This window comes from Poecilia latipinna, unplaced genomic scaffold (genome assembly GCF_001443285.1).
Source record: "Poecilia latipinna isolate Pla-1442-1.1 unplaced genomic scaffold, P_latipinna-1.0 Scaffold178, whole genome shotgun sequence".
In the NCBI taxonomy this organism is placed as follows: domain Eukaryota; kingdom Metazoa; phylum Chordata; class Actinopteri; order Cyprinodontiformes; family Poeciliidae; genus Poecilia; species Poecilia latipinna.
In genome coordinates, this window is record NW_015112794.1 from 432,372 (window position 1) to 450,136 (window position 17,765).

The following is a 17,765-nucleotide window of genomic DNA, read 5'->3' on the forward strand; positions in this document are numbered from 1 at the left end:
ATTCAAAAATAGAAATAATGCAAACCACAATAAGGAAACTATCCTGTCTATACATAACTCGTGTTTTCAAAATTTGGTTTGGGTGAAAACAAACATAAACCTCAGATCCCACCTAAAAGGAGAAGTATTACGGGTTACTTTCAGAACAGTTAAATAAAATGGACCAAATGGTTTTTTTTTTGGGGGGGGGGGAGCGGGGGGGATTAATTTTAACATACATTTACTTTTAGTGTATAAAGATAAAGCATGATCACAGGTTTTGCATCCTCTCACCAAAGATACATATTCAGAAAAATTGAGAAAAGCGTTACACTTTTTACGCTATGGTACCCCCGCTGATAAGAAGCTCGTAGGCAGGATCTCTGCTTCTGCGGCACAGCACGACACAGGCACACAGCATCCCCAACATCTGGAAAGATAAACAAACATTCCCACACTTTTATCAACTGATACATCCCATACCATTCCAGGTTCATCTTTTCCTATGTATTAGTTCTTTACATCCAATTTATTACATTAAATACTAAGTCGCCCTATGATTTTAGAGCAGCTGTTTCTACAATAGAAATACTTAAAATTGGGAAACTTTATGGTTCTAAAAAGTTATTTCAATATGATACTGGTTTATTTTTTCTTCTTCTTCTTCCCCATTTTTCTAAGAGAGGGAGGAAAGTGGAAACAGGAGAAAGGAGAAGGGAAGGGGGGGGGGTGGCGGGAAGAGAAAATAATACTAGATACCGGTTATTGAATGATCACATGAAGGGGTATGCTGTCTAGATTAATATAACAAACTGAAAAGAGGATTGTGAAAGATTATATCACTCTATGTGAACAGATGAGAAGCATTTTCTTCATGTTGTTTCTAAATAAAAATTTGTATAAAAAAAAAAATCGGGAAACTACAAAAATGGAGAGAGAGAAGGGGTGGACAAAAGGGACAAAATCAGGACACAAGGAAAGTAGAGCGAATTACCTGGATGGCAGCAAACGTCAGCGCAGTCCAGATGACATACATCATAATCTCCTGTAGCTTCTTCACGACCAGCGCTTCACAGCCCTACAAATACACACAAATTATGTTCAAACATACAAAACTACAAGTCCTTATTTAAAAAAAAAAAAAAAAAAAAAATTAAGCCTTTTTACTTCTTGGTAGAGGTCTTCAGGATGAGTAAGAGACCCTGTGCAACCTGCAATTTTGCAGCAACTGATGGGAACGCTGTTGTTTTTCGATTCTTTATACCAGTGTGTGTGCCGCCAGTCTGAGAAATTGTGGATGCCGCAGCACTGAAGCTGAAAATGAAAACAACAAAGTCGATAATGATGGCTGGAAACAGATGCACGGCTGGAGCAACACAAGGCCATCGCGGATGGCTTACAAATAAAAAGTTTTTTTAATTTTTTTTTAATTTTATTTACCTGTCTCTGAACATAGTCAATGGCCCGGCTTTGGGCGTTGCTGTTCGTGCCATTGTACTCGTCATAAACTTTCATGATAGAAGTGTTGACTTCATCTTCAACCTGGAAACAATAAAGGAGGGTAAACATTACTGCTCTATTAGATACAAAGACAATATTTAATAGCCTCACAGCAAACATGAGCTAATGGGAGAAGGTGGAGGATTGCTTAAGGCTAAGTACACACACACAGACATGCTAAGACAACTGAGTCAAGCGCTTGCCAGACCGGTCCATATTGTGATGTCAAACCACACAGATGAAAGTCCACGATCCACTACCTCTGGTTTTTCTAGTCAACTCAGTCATCACACAGCAAGTAGCCTGCACCCTTTCCTGTGCTTCTCAATTTTACGGGTCAGCAATTTTGTTAGCAGGAGGACGTTAGCTAAACTGCCAATAATAATCTGAAGTTGAATTCAAGAGTTACCAGAAAAGATGGCCTGCGTCGCAAATTAGACAATTACATTTCTCTCTCTCACCTTCGCTCTGTAAACGTATCCGAGAACCACCACAGCCACTTCCGTCATGAAAACCAGCAGGAGAATGACGACAAACTGTGGATTGGATTTCAAGATTATAGGTACATGGATAGCAGACACCACTGTTCAAGTTACTTTTTCCAAATGTATTATTCACTGCTTGTGGCTTGACGTTTAACCAAACAGAATGAATTAGAAAAGAATTTTAAGTGAAATAAAACGTGCAACGTTGCAGTCGGACTGGTTTACTCACCGTGGTAAGTCCACAGTGGCTCTCTCTCACTGTCGCGCAGCATCCGATGAGTCCAATGAGGAAAAGCAGCGCGCCTACTGCTATGATGATGACTGCAGGGATCAGAGTGTAAACGTCCTCGAAGAAGTGATCGTAGTCATCGTAAGTGATGAATACATAGGCCCCAACATAGCAAAGGATGCCAGCAGCGGCCTGTGGGTAACCAGAAAATGTTACATTACATTTACTTTTAATTTTGCCGTCAACGCAAAAATCACTACAATGTAAAAAGCTTCAAAAACGTTTCACCTGGTTTTTCACCAGGTGAAACATGAACCCAAAACACTACTGTTTCATCACTATGCTTCAAAGCTGATGTCATGTTCTGAAACAATGCATTTTCTTGCCTCTTCTGCATATTAAATTTGTGCAATCTCTTTTTGATTGCTGTTGCTATATATCAGTACTTAAAGCATTTCTTCTAGGTTACCCTAACTGGAAGTTTTCTCTGGCTGTTGCTGCTGGAAAAACCAGTTCAGGGAAAACTTGTTGCTGCTTAAAACCTGTTTTGCTCGAGGGTGGATACGTTTACCAGCATAATGCTTAAATTCGTTTAACCTTAAATTGCCCTCATAACAAAAGGAAAGAAAAAAAAATCATCAACCACCCACTTTTTGAAAAACAACAAGCCTTTAAAATATTGGCTCCAAAAAACGCAGCAAGAGTTGCTCCTTATGTTACCAAACAACCGATATTGTCATTCCAATATTTTAAGTGATTAATAAGAAATTGGAACCATAAGAATATAAATAATTACAGAAAACAGAAACTGAGATCTACCAATTGATCAGAGATTGTAATTTAGAAAAAGGTTAAAATATTGGATTGTTGGTTTAGCTATCAGAACAATTTTAATTTTTCCGTGTTTCATTGTCCTGAAATACAACTTAAGTAAACTATTCTACACTGTATAGTAGTGAGATTGCAATATTGTGTTTTTGCCTGCAATTGTAGCCAAAGTTACGTTTTTTTTTGTTTTTTTTTTTAAGATATTTTTATTTGGACTCGTTTGTTATCCTCATACATTCCACAATTTTGAGGTCATGTAGTCAAATTATTGTTTTTATCTCTATATTTGCTTTATTTTCATTTATATGCAAAGAATTAAAAAAAACTGGATCGTTTTGACTTAGCAGGCTCAGCTGATTCTGTCTTGTACATTACTATGAAGCCATACACTACCTGTTACAAAAGCAATTTACTGTTCCCAATAAGTTATCTGTCTTCATTTAAACAACTCAACATGCACCTACCATTAAAACTACGTTTTGTTCCCTGATTTGAGCTAACACAACTCTCCTGCCATGTGAGTTTGCTATTTTTAGACCACTAGCAAACAATTTTGCTGCATCATTCTGTGGTCTGTTTTTATCTACACAGGATCCCCCACCCGTAGGAAGAGTACAAGTCATACTACAACTGCAAACAAAGGCTCCTTAACGCTAAAACTCGGCTAACAAATACAAAAACAATCAGCGGAAATTATACAGTATCATACCCTGCATTTTTTTTGAAGTGGATTAGTTTCTACTGCTATTCTTTCTGTGAATCTTTCGTGAAACACAGATATCAGACATGTTGAAGCTGACTGGGCAGCTGACTACAGACAAGCTAAGCTAATGGGGGGTGGGGGGGTGCACTTTGTGTGACGCATGTATAATAATAACAATCAAAAAACCTGCAAACCTACCCAAAATATCAGGTTTAGGAAGACCAGGACCGTCTTCGAGGACGTAATTCCACACTGTCCCATCATTAACGCGGAGATTTAAAGCTGCTCCTGAGAGAAAACAACGAAGATTTTTACTCAAACATGTCCCTGCTTCTGCTGCTGCTTCTACTGTTGCTGCCCTCTCCGCCAGCCATATCCCAACTCTGCGCATACACGGAGACACACAGGGAAGCGACACAGCGCCACCAACATCCGGAATACAAGCAGCGAGCGCTAAATAAATAATTTACCAAACCAACCCATATGATCTAAATTGTTATATTCAAGATAGGTTATTTGCAACAAAAAACATTTTTATCGCAAATTTGAGTAAAACAAAACAAATGCGTGAACTTTAAAAGGAGGTATTTTGCCGACATCTAGTGGCCAAATGGATACTGTTTTTTTTCTGCCATTTTTTTGTACCAATGTGAGTTACTGGATAGACGACAGTGTTTACAAATTTACAAAACTTTTTCTAATTTAATCTTGTTATTTACACAGTCTTCAGAGTAGTTTATTGAGATCGTATGTCAAACAGAAACTATAAGTAATACACATTATTTGTGGAAAAATAATGTCTAAATCATATAAAAAAGTGTGGCATGCTCACCTGAAGCCACATTATTTGTAGAAGCCACCTTTTTGTTGCTTAATGGTACTCTATTCCGTGTTAGAGAACATTCATGATTAATCAACATCATTTGTCGGATGGAGCAAGCCAAAAAATCTGCTGAAGGCTGGAAAAGAATTGAAAATGAGGAGCAAGTTTACCTTAAGCACCACAACTCTAGATCAAAACATATTCATGTATTAGAACATGAGGCCCAAAGACCAGAGATCAATCCAGTCGAGAATCTGTGGAAATACTTGAAAATCACTGTTTATAAGTGGTCTCAATCTGATCCAAATGACACTGAGCTATTTTTCAAAGATGAATGGGTAAGCATTTCATGGTCTAGCAATGCTGTAAGACACACCTGTGCATTTACAGCAAAAAAATGGCTCGACAACATTTTGATTGAGGGAGGTTGACCACAAATGCATGTCACATTTTTCAGTTGTTTTTTTTTTAAAAAGCATGTCTTATTTTTTATTTCTTTTCACAACTACTTTGTGTCAGTCTATAATATATAATTCTCAGATAAGTTACACAGATGAATGTTTTTGTAACCTAATGAAGAAATGTGGAAAACCTCACAGACTGTATCAATGACCAGCATAGTGTTAAGCAATCTGTCTATTTTGGTCATTTTTATTATAATAATTGAAGTTGGTACACAGTTTTCAAGGTAGTCGAAAAAATGATATCTTCTATTTAAATGATCTTAAATTTTTGTAGACAAATTTGAGACTCATGATTAATTTAGACCACACATATTGGTGACAAATGCTTTTATTGGAGTTTGTTACATAAGCATACTTACTGGATATTGAAACACACTCAAGAATTTGATGCATTTTCAATAAAGCAGCTCACTAACTTTATGCATCTGTTTATGTGTTTTTATAAGAAAAATGTCATGCACAGCCATATTATAGCACAAGCCTGTAATACAACTGCTGTCAAATGCATGCTATTTCATAGCATTACAGAAGCTGAAGTCGGCATGTGTGCCAAATATTCTGTCCCAGTGACTGAAGTGAGGTGCAAAATTAGTATTGGGTTTCTGATGGTGCACATCATGCTTGCTGGGTCCTCCGTACATGCCAAACGGAATCAGGCGAGATGTGGACCAGGGGAAATCATAGCCACAGTGATCCTCCACCGAAACATACACGTGCACTATCATGAAAGCCCATGTGGTGAGTAGATGAGATTTCAGGATGACAGGATTTAGAGTGGTCCAAAAACCCACTGTGACCAGCTCCCAGCCACCCAGACACTGGGTGGCAAGAGCAAAGGGAGAGGAGTACTTGTGGTGAATGGCATGAAAGGTGACGTACAGCCAGCGGATCCTATGATGGAGCAGGTGCCAAATAAAGTACTGGAAGTCAAAGAGAAGGAGGTTGCCTATCACCCCGGCAATCAGCTCTAGCAGTTTGGGAGCCTGGTCCGGGAGGTCCGCCGGTGGTCTCCATAACCACTGAGCCACTGAAGCAGGGAGCACGAGAAACACATGGTTGTACAAGGTGACACCGGCGGAGTGGAGCAATGTAGAGGCTGTTGGCCGGTGGCTAGGTTGTATCTTGAACTGTTGCACCCATGGCCATCTATTCCCCATGATGTCACAAGCAAGATAAGGAATGCAGAAGATGAAATACGAAGACACGGTTAGCACAATGGGGAAGAGTGGAGATCTCACATAGTCCCGGTAGTTTAGCCTCAGGGTGTCCCACAGAGGTTGCAGGAGAGAGTTTTGTCCCAAGTAATTTGTCCAGATATCCATGGTGTTATCTGCAAAAGCCATCCTTAGGAGCAAATCAGAGGCAGTTTTTTGATGACTGAAGATGCTGCAGTCAGACACAGCAGCTTTGCTGAACACTTCAGCCCACGAGTGTCTGCCTATGCTCCGCTCTCAGCGTGGGTGGCATCGAGTATCAAACAGATCCGACAAATTATTCATGCACCCTGGTTAACTGGTAACTTAAAGCGCACTGTTCACATGTTGTAGTACTCATTATGGAGAATTGTTTCAAATTGAAAAAACAAACAAACAAACAAACAAACAAACAAACAAACAAACAAACAAACAAACAAAACAAAACAAAAATAACTAAATTCTCAAAATCTCTGCTAGTGGTGTATCACTATTTAAGAACCAAGGCAGAAAGGAGAGGTAACTTTTAAAGTATAAGCAATTTTTTTTTTCCCCTAACAATTAAGAAAATGCCTTCATACTGTGCTTCTGGAAAATGCAAAGTCTAAAGATTCAATTTAACACAGGGTCTTGTGCAAGCAAAATAATCAACATGTTTTAGAGTTATTTTGTTATAAACCAGCACAAAGTTGTACAATAATTCATGGGTGTCAATATTTTTTGTGTTTCTTTGTGTCCCCCTCTCCCCCACTCCACTCTTTTTTTTTTTAAATCTTTTTACAAATAACAGGTTTATTAGTGTGAAGTGTTCTTTTTTTCCTCTTTTTTAACTGGTCAGGAAAACTTAATTACAGTTTAACTATATATAGATATTTGGTTCAATTCTTTTTTTGCAGAATAGAAAACTTATATATATATATACATATAAAAAAACTGCCAAATAAACCTTGAACCTCCCTGCTGCAGAGGGCGACAAACTGTTAATTCATCCTATCACAGACACATCCGGACCCAATGCTTTCCCAACACGCCACAGCTTTGTTTTGGTTCCAGCACGGATCCATTTTTCCATTACGAGGTGGGAGTCATATTGGATCAGCGGGACGGATGGGACGCAGTTATTGGTTCTCGTGTTATTCACGGACGCTTTGAGGCGATCTGTCGTGTTCTTATTTCGCTGCATTTATTTCTATGCAGGTTAAATACTCAGATATGAAATATGGCGAGCCAACTCGATCGCTCTGCAGATGTGGACGCTTTGGTCAAAAGACTGGAGAAGGAGTCTCTGACTAAGTTTGTCACTTTTTCTGTGGACCGACATTACAATGACAAAGGTATAGGAAGGTATTCTTCCTGTAAGATTCTTTAAAGACAAATAAATAATGTTACCAAGAATACATTATTTTCGTTAGGTCTAAGTGTTTTTTTTTTTTTCCAAAATACTTGAGTTGCCATATTTAAAGGAACAATGTTTGTTTATTTGTTTGCTTATTTTTTTTACTAACCAATGTACATTGTGGATAAAAACAGCTGGATAGAAAAGTGTAGGTTTCCACTTTGAAAAAGTTTTTCAAAAGCACACTGAACAGAAAAAAAATATTATGCTGTGTGTGTCTGAATGGTTGATGACATCACAAAAGGCACAAGAGTCAAGCCCGTCAGCTGCTCATCGTAAACGTTATGATTGTGATTGCTGATCCACAGATTGGCAGCCTTTACCTGTGAACCGGGTCCACTGGCAGTGGGCCGGCGGTTCTGGAATGCCTTCGATTGAATTCACCGGAATCCCTTTCATGTTTGTGGGCTCCAAAAGGCTTGTCTGCCACCAAGGCAAAGATCTTGCTGCGGCCCAGAAGAGGAAGTATTTTGAAGAAAAAGCTAGAAAGATGGTAAGTTTACACCAGCACACAAAGACATTGATGCATTGAAACAAGAGACATATCAGCGGAACACAGAAGAAACAATATCTTGAAAGATGCAGGTAGTGATAGTACTATTGTGGGTTTTAAAGTTATGGTTTGATACACTTCAATCCAGAAGGATATACAAATAAGTCAGTTGATAATACTCTGTCATCAACTGACTTGTTGGTAGCTTTTGAATTAAGTTCAGAATTTCTTCACATTACACAGCTAGAAGACCACAGCCGTGGCTGCCAGAAAACCCGTCGGCCATCTACAAAAAAGGTGGGATGTCCAGCAGCCATATCAATCAGCAAGATTGCAACATTCCCTAAGTTCAAGGTTGGTGTAGTCTAATGAAAAACTAAGTGCTGGTTTATTTATTTATTTATTTATTTGGTTTTCGTTGTACGATCTGGCGGTTAAACCAGATAACCCATTGCCCTCTCTAGTTTACAGGATTTAAAATGTACAAAAAGTAAATTTTTTTAGCTAAATTCTTCTTTGCCTTCCTCCTTGTCTTAATTTTCTCATGTTAGGTGGTGGACAGTGCAGAAAGGAGTAAGAAGGCAGCTTCAAAAATGCTAAGAATGGCCCTGGAGAGAGACCCGGTCATTTGGGAAACGCGCTATGCTGTCCTACATTCGAACGAGCATGCGGGACATGCAGATGGGAGAAATGGTAAGAAAGTATTTAAAAAAAAAAAAAAAAAATTGAAAAAATATTTTTGAGATTAAAGTTTTATCTAAAAAAAAATAAATAAATAAACTGTGGTTCCCTTTCTTGTCCTTAAAGAAGGAGATGCGACCTCACGATCTGGCATGATCTCATGCAAACGAGCAAGGAAGTCAGATCTGAGAAGGAAATGCGTCAAACTCACCAAACAACTCCTGGACAGCTTGAACTCTATTGAGGACTATCATATGCTTGAGGAGGTTTCACAAGTTTTAAGCACCCTGCTGAAAGACTTAGCTCGTCTGAACAGCAAGATGGAGGGAAAGTCTCTTCATCCTGAAGCCAAGAACTCTAGAGCTTTATCTGAAGTTCCAGCCCATTTGTCACGGAGGGACCCCGAGGGACCTGAATCTGCACACAGTGATTGTTTAGGAGCTCGGGCAGCCAGTGACCAGGAACTCACCAGTTAAACATCCCAATTTAACATTTCCAGACTTTTAAAGCTTTTTGTTTTGCTTTTGTTTGGTGTTCCTGTTACCAGGAGTTAATGACTCCACTGCCTGTCTGTAGAATGTCCTCATATGTGCACATTTTGTGAGATTGGTTTACGTTTTTGTCTTAGCACAGGTGTGTTTACAGGGTAAGATTTTGCAACTTTGTTACTTAGAAATGTGATTTTTTTTAAAATAACAAACATATTAGTTTGTGCAAAGTGGCTAAATTGGTCCTTTTACATTTCTGAAAAAAATCTTGGATTTTTCTTTTTTTTTATTGCCATATAGTTAAAGGAAAAGCACTGTGCATTTTGGTTAGTAATATTAGTAATTATCAGTTTAGTCTACTGATAGTGCTAACTGTCTATAGACCAGTTTAGTCTATTATTTTTTGCCAAAGAATAAACTCTGAACTCTATAAAAAGCCACTGGACTCTTTAAAATGCTAGGAAATTTGAAATAAAATTGTTATTTTGTATTTTATCTGGATAATGAACAATGCATATGACCAAACCAGCCCAGAAATGGTTCACCTGACATAAAATTACTCTTTGTAATACTGTGGAAATTGATCTAAAGATTATATCCCTTCGACCTTGTGCAACCTGAATGCTCGCCCTTGAAAACAACAAGGTGACCTTGTCAGAAATAATGGTGTGCCCTATGTTTCACTTAATGACGGCTGGAGATAGACATTAGCTTCCCCCCTGAGCAGGGATAAAGTGCTCAAAGAAAATTTGGAATTTTGCCAGTAAAATTTGTAGCAATCTTTTTTTTTTAAAATATATTTTTTTTGAAAATCTTCAGCAAGGCTGTTCAGTTTACCTATAAATATGTTTTCTTTTAAAGATTTCTTTTAAGAATATAAGCTTTAATTCATGCGTTTATTGATTTTTAAAAAGGCAAGTTGTTCTTGTTACAGAAACTTTATTTCAAAATCTATTTTAGCCATCTGGATAGTCACATAACCAAAAGTGTCAATAAATAAATTTTTATTTCATCATGGGTTTTATTTCCATTCATTTAAACTTGATGCATTGATGAAATTATCTTTTAACAGAGCTGCTCAGAACTCACTTATGCCTGTCTCCAGACAGCTCAGCAGAGGTTTAAGACCCTAAAACAAGGTAATAGCCCCAGTTGGATTTCCAACCAAACTTACGTAATATTGGTTAAAAAGCTGCTCAGTGATGCAAAAACTTAAAGGATTAGTGTTAGTGCCTGTTCAGACCGTGATTATGTTTACTGAAGCTTATCAGAACAAGAAGGGCTGTGATTTCTCTTATTTTTTGTAGTTCAAAGCCCTACTACTCATTTTACTAGGCTAAGAGGGGGGAAAAAAAAGAAAATACAGCTCATAATGATTAACACTACCATCATGTTTAATCCTATTGTGTATCACCACTGCTTTATTTAGCAATTTATGTTTTGATATATTAGATTTAATTAGCTTTTATTAAGTTATATACTACTGAATATAGAATTGGGTGTCTTCATATCGATTATGTACACCCCCTACATATTCTTTTACCACTATGTGGCGCCAAAGTATTATACAGACCTGTCATTCACCTGAGTAAAACTATCACTATTTATTTTGTTTGAATGCTCAGAGAGAATGTTGAATTGTATTTTAGATCATGTTAAATGAAACAAACTAACTTGATATAAATTATATATGCTGATTTTTTTTTTTTTTTTTTTTAATTAAGCATTTTTACTTTTTTGGCAGACAGTAACACTGCAACGGAGCCAGAAATGTTGCTTTCAGACCCTGTGACCTGACCTGCAGACAAACAAAAATGAGTTTAGCTGCAAGCACTGCCACTGCAAGCTCAGCACCTATGGGATTCCAAGAACTGAGGATATTCCAACTCATGAGTCAAACAAAATAGGTCAGAGCCCAGTTCTCCATGTTTTCCAGGTGAATCAGCAATGGCCTCAACAAAGCTGCCCCAGTTGGCTTTCAAACTAGTCTAGCACAACATTAAAAAAAAGGAAACAAGAAAAAAACACTCCACAGATCTATTCGGTGTCCACCATGGACACATTTACACACATATGGGGAAGTATCAGGTATCGGCCAAAACTATAATAATTAAAGCAAATCTTTAAAGGGGATGCTGAAGTGTAGGATTAGGTCGTGAGATGCTGCTCTGCAGTATTTTGCTAAACAAGCTAAAATCGAAATTACTAATCTGGTAATGATATAAACTTAAAAAGCAGCTATTCAATGCAGCTGTTTTAATTGGAGTAGGAAGACATCAGACTCCTTAGTGGGTTCATCAATAAATAAGACGTTACTTTTTCAAAGACATAAAATACGTTTTAGAATCCAAATGTTTATGAGGGTTCGCCATGAAAAAAAAAACTGCATGAGGATAAAGTTGAACTGCTTCCTTTAAAAAATATTAAGTGCAGAAAAAGAACTTAGAAAATGTCATGTTCTCATCTTCCGGGACACTAGGTGGCGGTAGAGTCTCAAGTTACAACGCAAGTAAAGACGGTTCTTCTTGGCACCCACAGTAGAAGTTAATCATTTACACTTGGTAGAAGGCGTTTCACTAAGTGTACCTGTTGAATTGCAGGTGAAAAGTCACGGAAGCGACAATAACAAAAGAATATACTTCTACAAGAGGAGTGCCAGCCAATCCCTAAAGAAGAAGAAAGGGCGTTATGTAGAGTTAACTGTGTAGTTAGCTGACAGTTGCTAAAGTCCACCTTTATCCAGAAGCTCTAAAATACTGCGGAGCTTGTCTTACTCCGAAAAAGTGTTTCACTGCGTCTAAGTGGATTTGAGGTAAGGCTACATTCCCACAAAAACATCATTTTCGTGAATTAACTCATTGAAACACTTGTCCAATAACCGTGAGTTGAACGAAGTTATTTTAGTTTACGCTAATGCTAAAATTAGATGATCTGGCAATCATTTTATCTTCTAGATTAAAAATCACGAAGAAACATATCTTTAATTGCTCAATATCACAACCATGTGAAATAAAATGGTTGCACACTAAATATCCCACAAATATGTAGGAAAAAAAAAAGAAATTAACTGTTTTGATATTTTACTTATTCTTTATTTTTCTTCGGTTTTAAACTGTTATTCATTTGCATATTTCTATTTTAAAAAGCATGTTTTTAATCTGTCTCTCTAAGAATTTCCATCATTGTTTTAGTGGAAAAAAATATTTGGTATATTTTTTTTAAAATATATTTTTAATTTAATAAAAGGAGTGTTGACAATTTTTTTCTGTGAGAGCACTGCTTTAATATTAAAATGTCTAATTATTGCTGTTGCTTCACTAGAGAAACTACTACGTGTCAATTATTTGAAAAACAGAAACTGTGTACTTTCCCTCAGGTTTTAACAATGGAGAATGAGGGAGAAGTGAAAACTGAAGAGGAAAAAGCTGAGTCATTTCCACAAACACAGCAGCTGTGCCGCTTCTTCTCCCAAGGACGGCACTGTCATTTTGGCAAGAGGTGTAGATTTCTGCATGTAAGAGAAGATGAAAAAGATCATGAAAAGAAAAGTTTTGAGACACCCAGCCAGCCTGATTTTACTCCCTCAAACTCTCAGGACGGTGGTCAACTTGAGGGAGACAATTCGGCACTTGCCCACAACCCAAAGTTTGCCCCAGGCTCTGCCCGCCGCCCTTGCCGCTACTTTCTCTCTGGACATTGCACCATGGAGGACAGATGTCGCTTCTGGCACCCGCCACAGTTACCTCCATTGGACGACCCATCTGTTACTGCTATTCAGAGTAAATCCACACCCTGCCATCCTCCGGAGCCCCATCCCGGTGGCCTGCAGGAGGTGAAGTTGTGCGAAATGACCGAGGACACGGCCAAGCAGCTGCGAGACACGGAGATCAGGCAGCTGAAGAAGCGTTTCCCCAAAGATCAACTGATCATTCAGGAGAGAAGTGACGGCAAACTGACATATTACAGGGCTTCTGTAGAGGCCACGGATCCAGACTGGGTAACAGTCTTGTTGTTCATTAAAAACATTATCTTTATAGTTTATCCCGGTACATTTTATTATTGTTAATGAACAAACATGAGTTGCGGTACTGGATCTATATCCAGCCTGTTGAAACAAGTGATTTGATCGTTTGTTTTTGCGTTATTACAGCCTTTTGATCTAAAAGAAGTTGACATTATGGTTAGCTTCCCAGACAACTATCCCCTTGAGGTAAAGAACACAGTTTTACCTCTAAGAAAACATGACACAATATCATGTTAACTACCTGACATGCAATAAACACCTCTTGATCTTTATATTTCCACAGATTTTCACATTAGAGATCCCACTGGACCAGAACTTGCCTTCAGTCATGGCAAAGTAGATTTATTTTTTATTTTTATTTTTTGCACGTACAGTTAAGTGTTGCCTGTAATATTACAGGCATTTCTGTACATGTTTGGCTGTGCAGGCATGTGCAGGAAGCATCTCTGGAGTGGCTTCAGGCTAAGCATGCTACCAATCAGCTGCTGGGAAAGGTGGAGCTGCTGTTTCGTCCTTTTCTTCGCTGGCTGGATCGGAGCTTGGAGAGGCTGTTCACCGAAGGAGCCAGACAGGTGAGGCTGAAGTCTACAAGGGAAAATTCAGTAAAAATGAATGAAAATAATTATTTTTGACGTCTGGATACATATGAAAGAGGACAATTAAACATGGAAAGAAGAAAAATTCATCAATTTGTTTTATTTCTTTTCTTTTTTTTTAATTGAGCTAATAGTTTGTGGGTTTTTTTTTTTACAAGTGTTATTATTTCAAGCTTGACCTCTACAGAAATAGCTGAAAGTTGGTCATTATAAATATGGGAATCATAAAATAGTTTTTAAAAATACTAGAAATTAGTCCCATGAATTGAACCTTGGATTATTTAGATAAAAGAATATTCAGGATTGAATGGTCCAGTCTAAGTGCACATAGGCGACTTGCAAAAGAGATTGGAAAATATATTCAGTCTCTAGATTTGCAAAACTGTCAGAGACATCCACTGATTGCCTGCAGCATTTTTATAGATTAACAAAAATTTTTTTAGAAAAGGTTATATTTGGAGGAAATCTGACTGCCATGATAGAGGGTCAGCTCTCCTTTCATTTGTAATTCTCCTTGAAGAGTTTACTGCAGAACTTGATCAAAATACAGTTCATCAATCCTTGTTGTTTTGCCTCTGTTCCAGCTTAAGAAAGACATTGATTTAGAAAAAGCTGGCCTGCAGTTTATAACGTACCAGGAACTCCAGATTTCGGTGACTGAAACCTCCGACCCTGCTTCTGGTGTCGCCGGTGACGAGGACGCCCATAACTCGACTGAAAAGATAGAAGATGTGGACTCCGAGGAAGAAGAGCACCAGAAGCCCATACAGAGTGACGAAGGTCAGCTGCTGGAGGAAGATGCGAGCCATCTGGTGGAGAACATCAGAATCAGCGATCCCCGCAGAGGCACCGAGGTCAAGTTGCTGGGCCTCAGGCTGGGGGAAAACACTGCCACCGTTACTGCCCAACGGATTACTGTTTGTCTGCAGTGTAACAGGTCATTTATCTGAACACACAAAAATGAATTATTTCCTTTTGATCTGATTCTGAGAGTGGAACCTGACCAGTCGCTGCTTTTTGTTGGCTTCAGGTGCAAGGTGACTGCAGATCTGACCCTTACTGGAAGGACAGCCTGCTCGGCTCAGTGTGACAAGTGTGATGCGGGCATAAATGCTGCATTCAGGCCCTGCATGATCCACCATTACAGCGACGTCCTGGGATACCTGGACCTTCAAAACGCCACCGCCTCTGACCTTGTACTTCAGGACTGCGACCTGACTGTGGGATGCCTCAGCTGCTCTGAGGAGATCCCGGTGGAGGTGATGAACATCAGAAAAGGCCATCGAAGAAGGGCGGAGTATATATAATGTACTTAACTTCTTTTCTCTCTTTTTTTTATTTTTATTTTTTTTTATTAGAGCGTTTTTTATGGACAAACGAAGGAGTTCAACTGTGAGAACTGCCACAGCAAACTCAGCATCCTGGCTGAGAGCACGAGGTTCCAGTACATTCAGCCTCGCTCCTCCAGCAAAACAGGTCAGAGCCCACTTTGCTTTCACATGGATCAGCAAAAGGTTCATAATCTTACAACAAGAAGGTTGCCCCAGTTGGATTTCCAACCAAACTTACATAATGTTGTTCAAAAAGCCGCTCAGCGAGTGGAAAAACCTAAAGTATTAGCATTAGTACGCTTCCAGACCGCCGTTAACTTCCGCTGCACCCAATTATTCCTCCCCGCAGGTCCGAGTGGCGTCAGCTACAAAACAATAAGAGATCCGGCAGTCCAGAAGGGGAAGCCGCTGCCGGATAAAGGAACGTGTAAACATTTCAAGCAGAGCCATCGCTGGCTCAGGTATCGTCCCTATAGTGACCCTTATTTAGTGCCCCAACTTTGAGTTTATTTAAAACAAGGTTAAAAACATTTCTTTTTGAAGTTGCCTATTCTTGAATTTTTTTTTTTTTTTTGTGTGTTTCTTGTCTGATTGGTATTGTTTCTCTGTAAAAGCACTTTGAATTGTCTTTGACTGAAAGGTGCTATATAAATAAAATTGCCTTGCCTTGCCTTATTTAACGTTGCTATCAATGTCGCAGCCCTGGAAACAATCTCCCCCTCATATCGCCAGGTTTCCCTGCTGTGGTCGGGCTTATGCCTGTGATGTGTGCCATGACGAGAATCAGGACCATCCCATGGAACTCGCCACCAGGATGATCTGTGGATTTTGTGCCAAAGAGCAGGTGAAGGATACATTTTCATTCAATTAGATTTAAAGATGAAACAACAACAACAAGCTTTTTGTTTTGAAGATTTGCTGTTTTTTTTTTTTTTTTTTAAATCGAGTTTCCGCTGTTTGACGTTGCAGCCGTTCGGTAACGGAAAGCCTTGCGTCAGCTGTGGGAGCATGATGACGAGAGGCACGCACACCAGCCACTGGGAGGGAGGGCTGGGATGCAGAAATAAAGTCAAAATGAGCAGGTACAACTCCACATGGCATAAACTGACGTCTTTGGCAAAGTTCAGTACCAGGATGGATGATGGTGCCTAAAAGATTTGCTCTCTTCTCTCTGTAGAAATGATCGACAAAAACACACCAACACCAACAAAACGGTTTCAAGGAAGGCGGCCAGCGAGAAGAAGTAAAGAAGAGCCTTTTTGCTATTGTTGTGAATAAATGGCATAATTCATAAACCACAATGATTTCAACTATTTTGATCTCTTAAAATAAATCACGTTCTATTGATTATTCCATGTGTTTTTTTTTTCCTTATGTCTTTTGAAACTTCATCCAGAGAAACATTCTACATCTGTGATGGAATCACAACTCTAAGGCCAAGTTTAACATCCAGGTCCACTGATGAGAGTCTTTGATCTATTACTAGTGAGATTAGAACCCACGAGTTTAAAATTTAAATTGAAATCTCGGCAGGAAACAAAGCTGATTTTAACCGCAATATTCATTGTTTCATTCACCCTTATAAACCATCTTTGGAAACAATTAGTCCAAGTTGTCTCAAGCAAATTAAAGCAAATTCAATTCATGTTACCGTATTTTTATGTACCTTACTTTGTACTTTTTTGAATAAAAAAATATATATAAAAAAAACAATTACAGTAGTCCAAGTTGTCTCAAGCCTTGACATGGACTTCCATGAAAAAGATGTTGCTTACTTGATAGGAAATACAATGTACAGATTTATTTTTTTGTATTTTACATTGAGTTAAACAGCTTAAATTACTTAATAGAAGGAAACAAATCCAATCCGACTTACTAAAGTAGAAACTGAGGTGCTGTGTGCTGATAAAATATTTTAAAGTTAGGGTTGTCAATTCAACCTCCCTAATTTTGTTGCTTTAGACGGTTTATATTTCTAGTTAGCATTTTGTTGGAGGAGATTAGGTGGGTGCATAATATCTAATTATAGATGAATTATAAAAATAAGCAGCATTTGTGTGATGCACAGGGTTGGTCATATCCAGAGTTGGGTAGAGTAGCCAAAAATCATACTCCAGTATAAAAGTCACACTACTTCAGCATATTTTACTCAAAGTAAAAAGTAGCCATCTAAGAAATGAATCAAGTCAAAGTATTTCAGAAAAAGGCTAACTACTGAGTAACTGATCATAACATTGAATTTAATATTTTGCAACGATGCCATCAGACAAAAATATAGACGTCTGTACCTATTCTGGTATTTTAAAGGCTACGGCGAGAAAACAACACAAATGTTTAAATAATTACGAAATAAATTCTCGACAAAAGAAAGCTCTTTTTTCAGTATAAAACTTATCTCACTAATACTTAACAGCAGATCCTGTACCTGCATGTTAACAGTGTAAAGTGTTTCCAGTTTAATGAGTGGTGTTCACTTAACCTCCAAATGGCACAAGCTCAGCAAAAAGTAATAGAACAAAGCTTGTGTACAAACAAGATGTCCCACTTTGACC

General features: G+C 38.3%; 4 protein-coding genes across 6 annotated transcripts; 2 read left to right on the forward strand and 2 right to left on the reverse strand.

Moving 5' to 3' along the window:
* Nucleotides 1-170: 170 nt before the first annotated feature.
* On the reverse strand, nt 171-4,113 carry tspan3a (tetraspanin 3a). Its single transcript, XM_015030314.1, has 7 exons — nt 3,923-4,113; nt 2,194-2,385; nt 1,941-2,015; nt 1,420-1,521; nt 1,147-1,293; nt 974-1,057; nt 171-409 (listed from the first exon to the last, which is right to left on the reverse strand). Exons 1-7 carry the CDS (start codon nt 3,986-3,988, stop codon nt 317-319), a joined length of 759 nt encoding a protein of 252 aa, XP_014885800.1. The 5' UTR covers nt 3,989-4,113; the 3' UTR covers nt 171-316.
* Nucleotides 4,114-5,323: 1,210 nt separating this feature from the next.
* ch25hl1.2 (cholesterol 25-hydroxylase like 1, tandem duplicate 2) lies at nt 5,324-6,531 on the reverse strand. The gene has a single exon (XM_015030274.1). It carries the CDS (start codon nt 6,352-6,354, stop codon nt 5,521-5,523), a length of 834 nt encoding a protein of 277 aa, XP_014885760.1. The 5' UTR covers nt 6,355-6,531; the 3' UTR covers nt 5,324-5,520.
* A 649-nt stretch (nt 6,532-7,180) lies between these two features.
* On the forward strand, nt 7,181-10,274 carry LOC106946152 (uncharacterized). 3 transcript variants are annotated; one of them, XM_015030316.1, is made up of 5 exons: nt 7,181-7,282; nt 7,909-8,093; nt 8,337-8,447; nt 8,645-8,786; nt 8,901-10,274. In XM_015030316.1, the coding sequence occupies exons 1-5, from the start codon at nt 7,219-7,221 to the stop codon at nt 9,248-9,250; spliced, it is 852 nt and encodes a 283-aa protein (XP_014885802.1). In that variant the 5' UTR covers nt 7,181-7,218; the 3' UTR covers nt 9,251-10,274. The 3 variants fall into 3 exon arrangements, with proteins under 3 accessions (XP_014885802.1, XP_014885801.1, XP_014885803.1); XM_015030315.1 differs by having other exon boundaries at nt 7,204-7,538; XM_015030317.1 differs by lacking the exon at nt 7,181-7,282 and adding an exon at nt 7,458-7,548.
* A 1,476-nt stretch (nt 10,275-11,750) lies between these two features.
* On the forward strand, nt 11,751-16,563 carry LOC106946154 (uncharacterized). The gene is made up of 12 exons (XM_015030318.1): nt 11,751-12,074; nt 12,639-13,259; nt 13,413-13,472; nt 13,570-13,622; nt 13,714-13,858; nt 14,467-14,819; nt 14,913-15,141; nt 15,241-15,358; nt 15,563-15,674; nt 15,946-16,057; nt 16,183-16,295; nt 16,391-16,563. Exons 2-12 carry the CDS (start codon nt 12,648-12,650, stop codon nt 16,458-16,460), a joined length of 1,977 nt encoding a protein of 658 aa, XP_014885804.1. The 5' UTR covers nt 11,751-12,074; nt 12,639-12,647; the 3' UTR covers nt 16,461-16,563.
* The last annotated feature ends 1,202 nt before the right edge of the window (nt 16,564-17,765 follow it).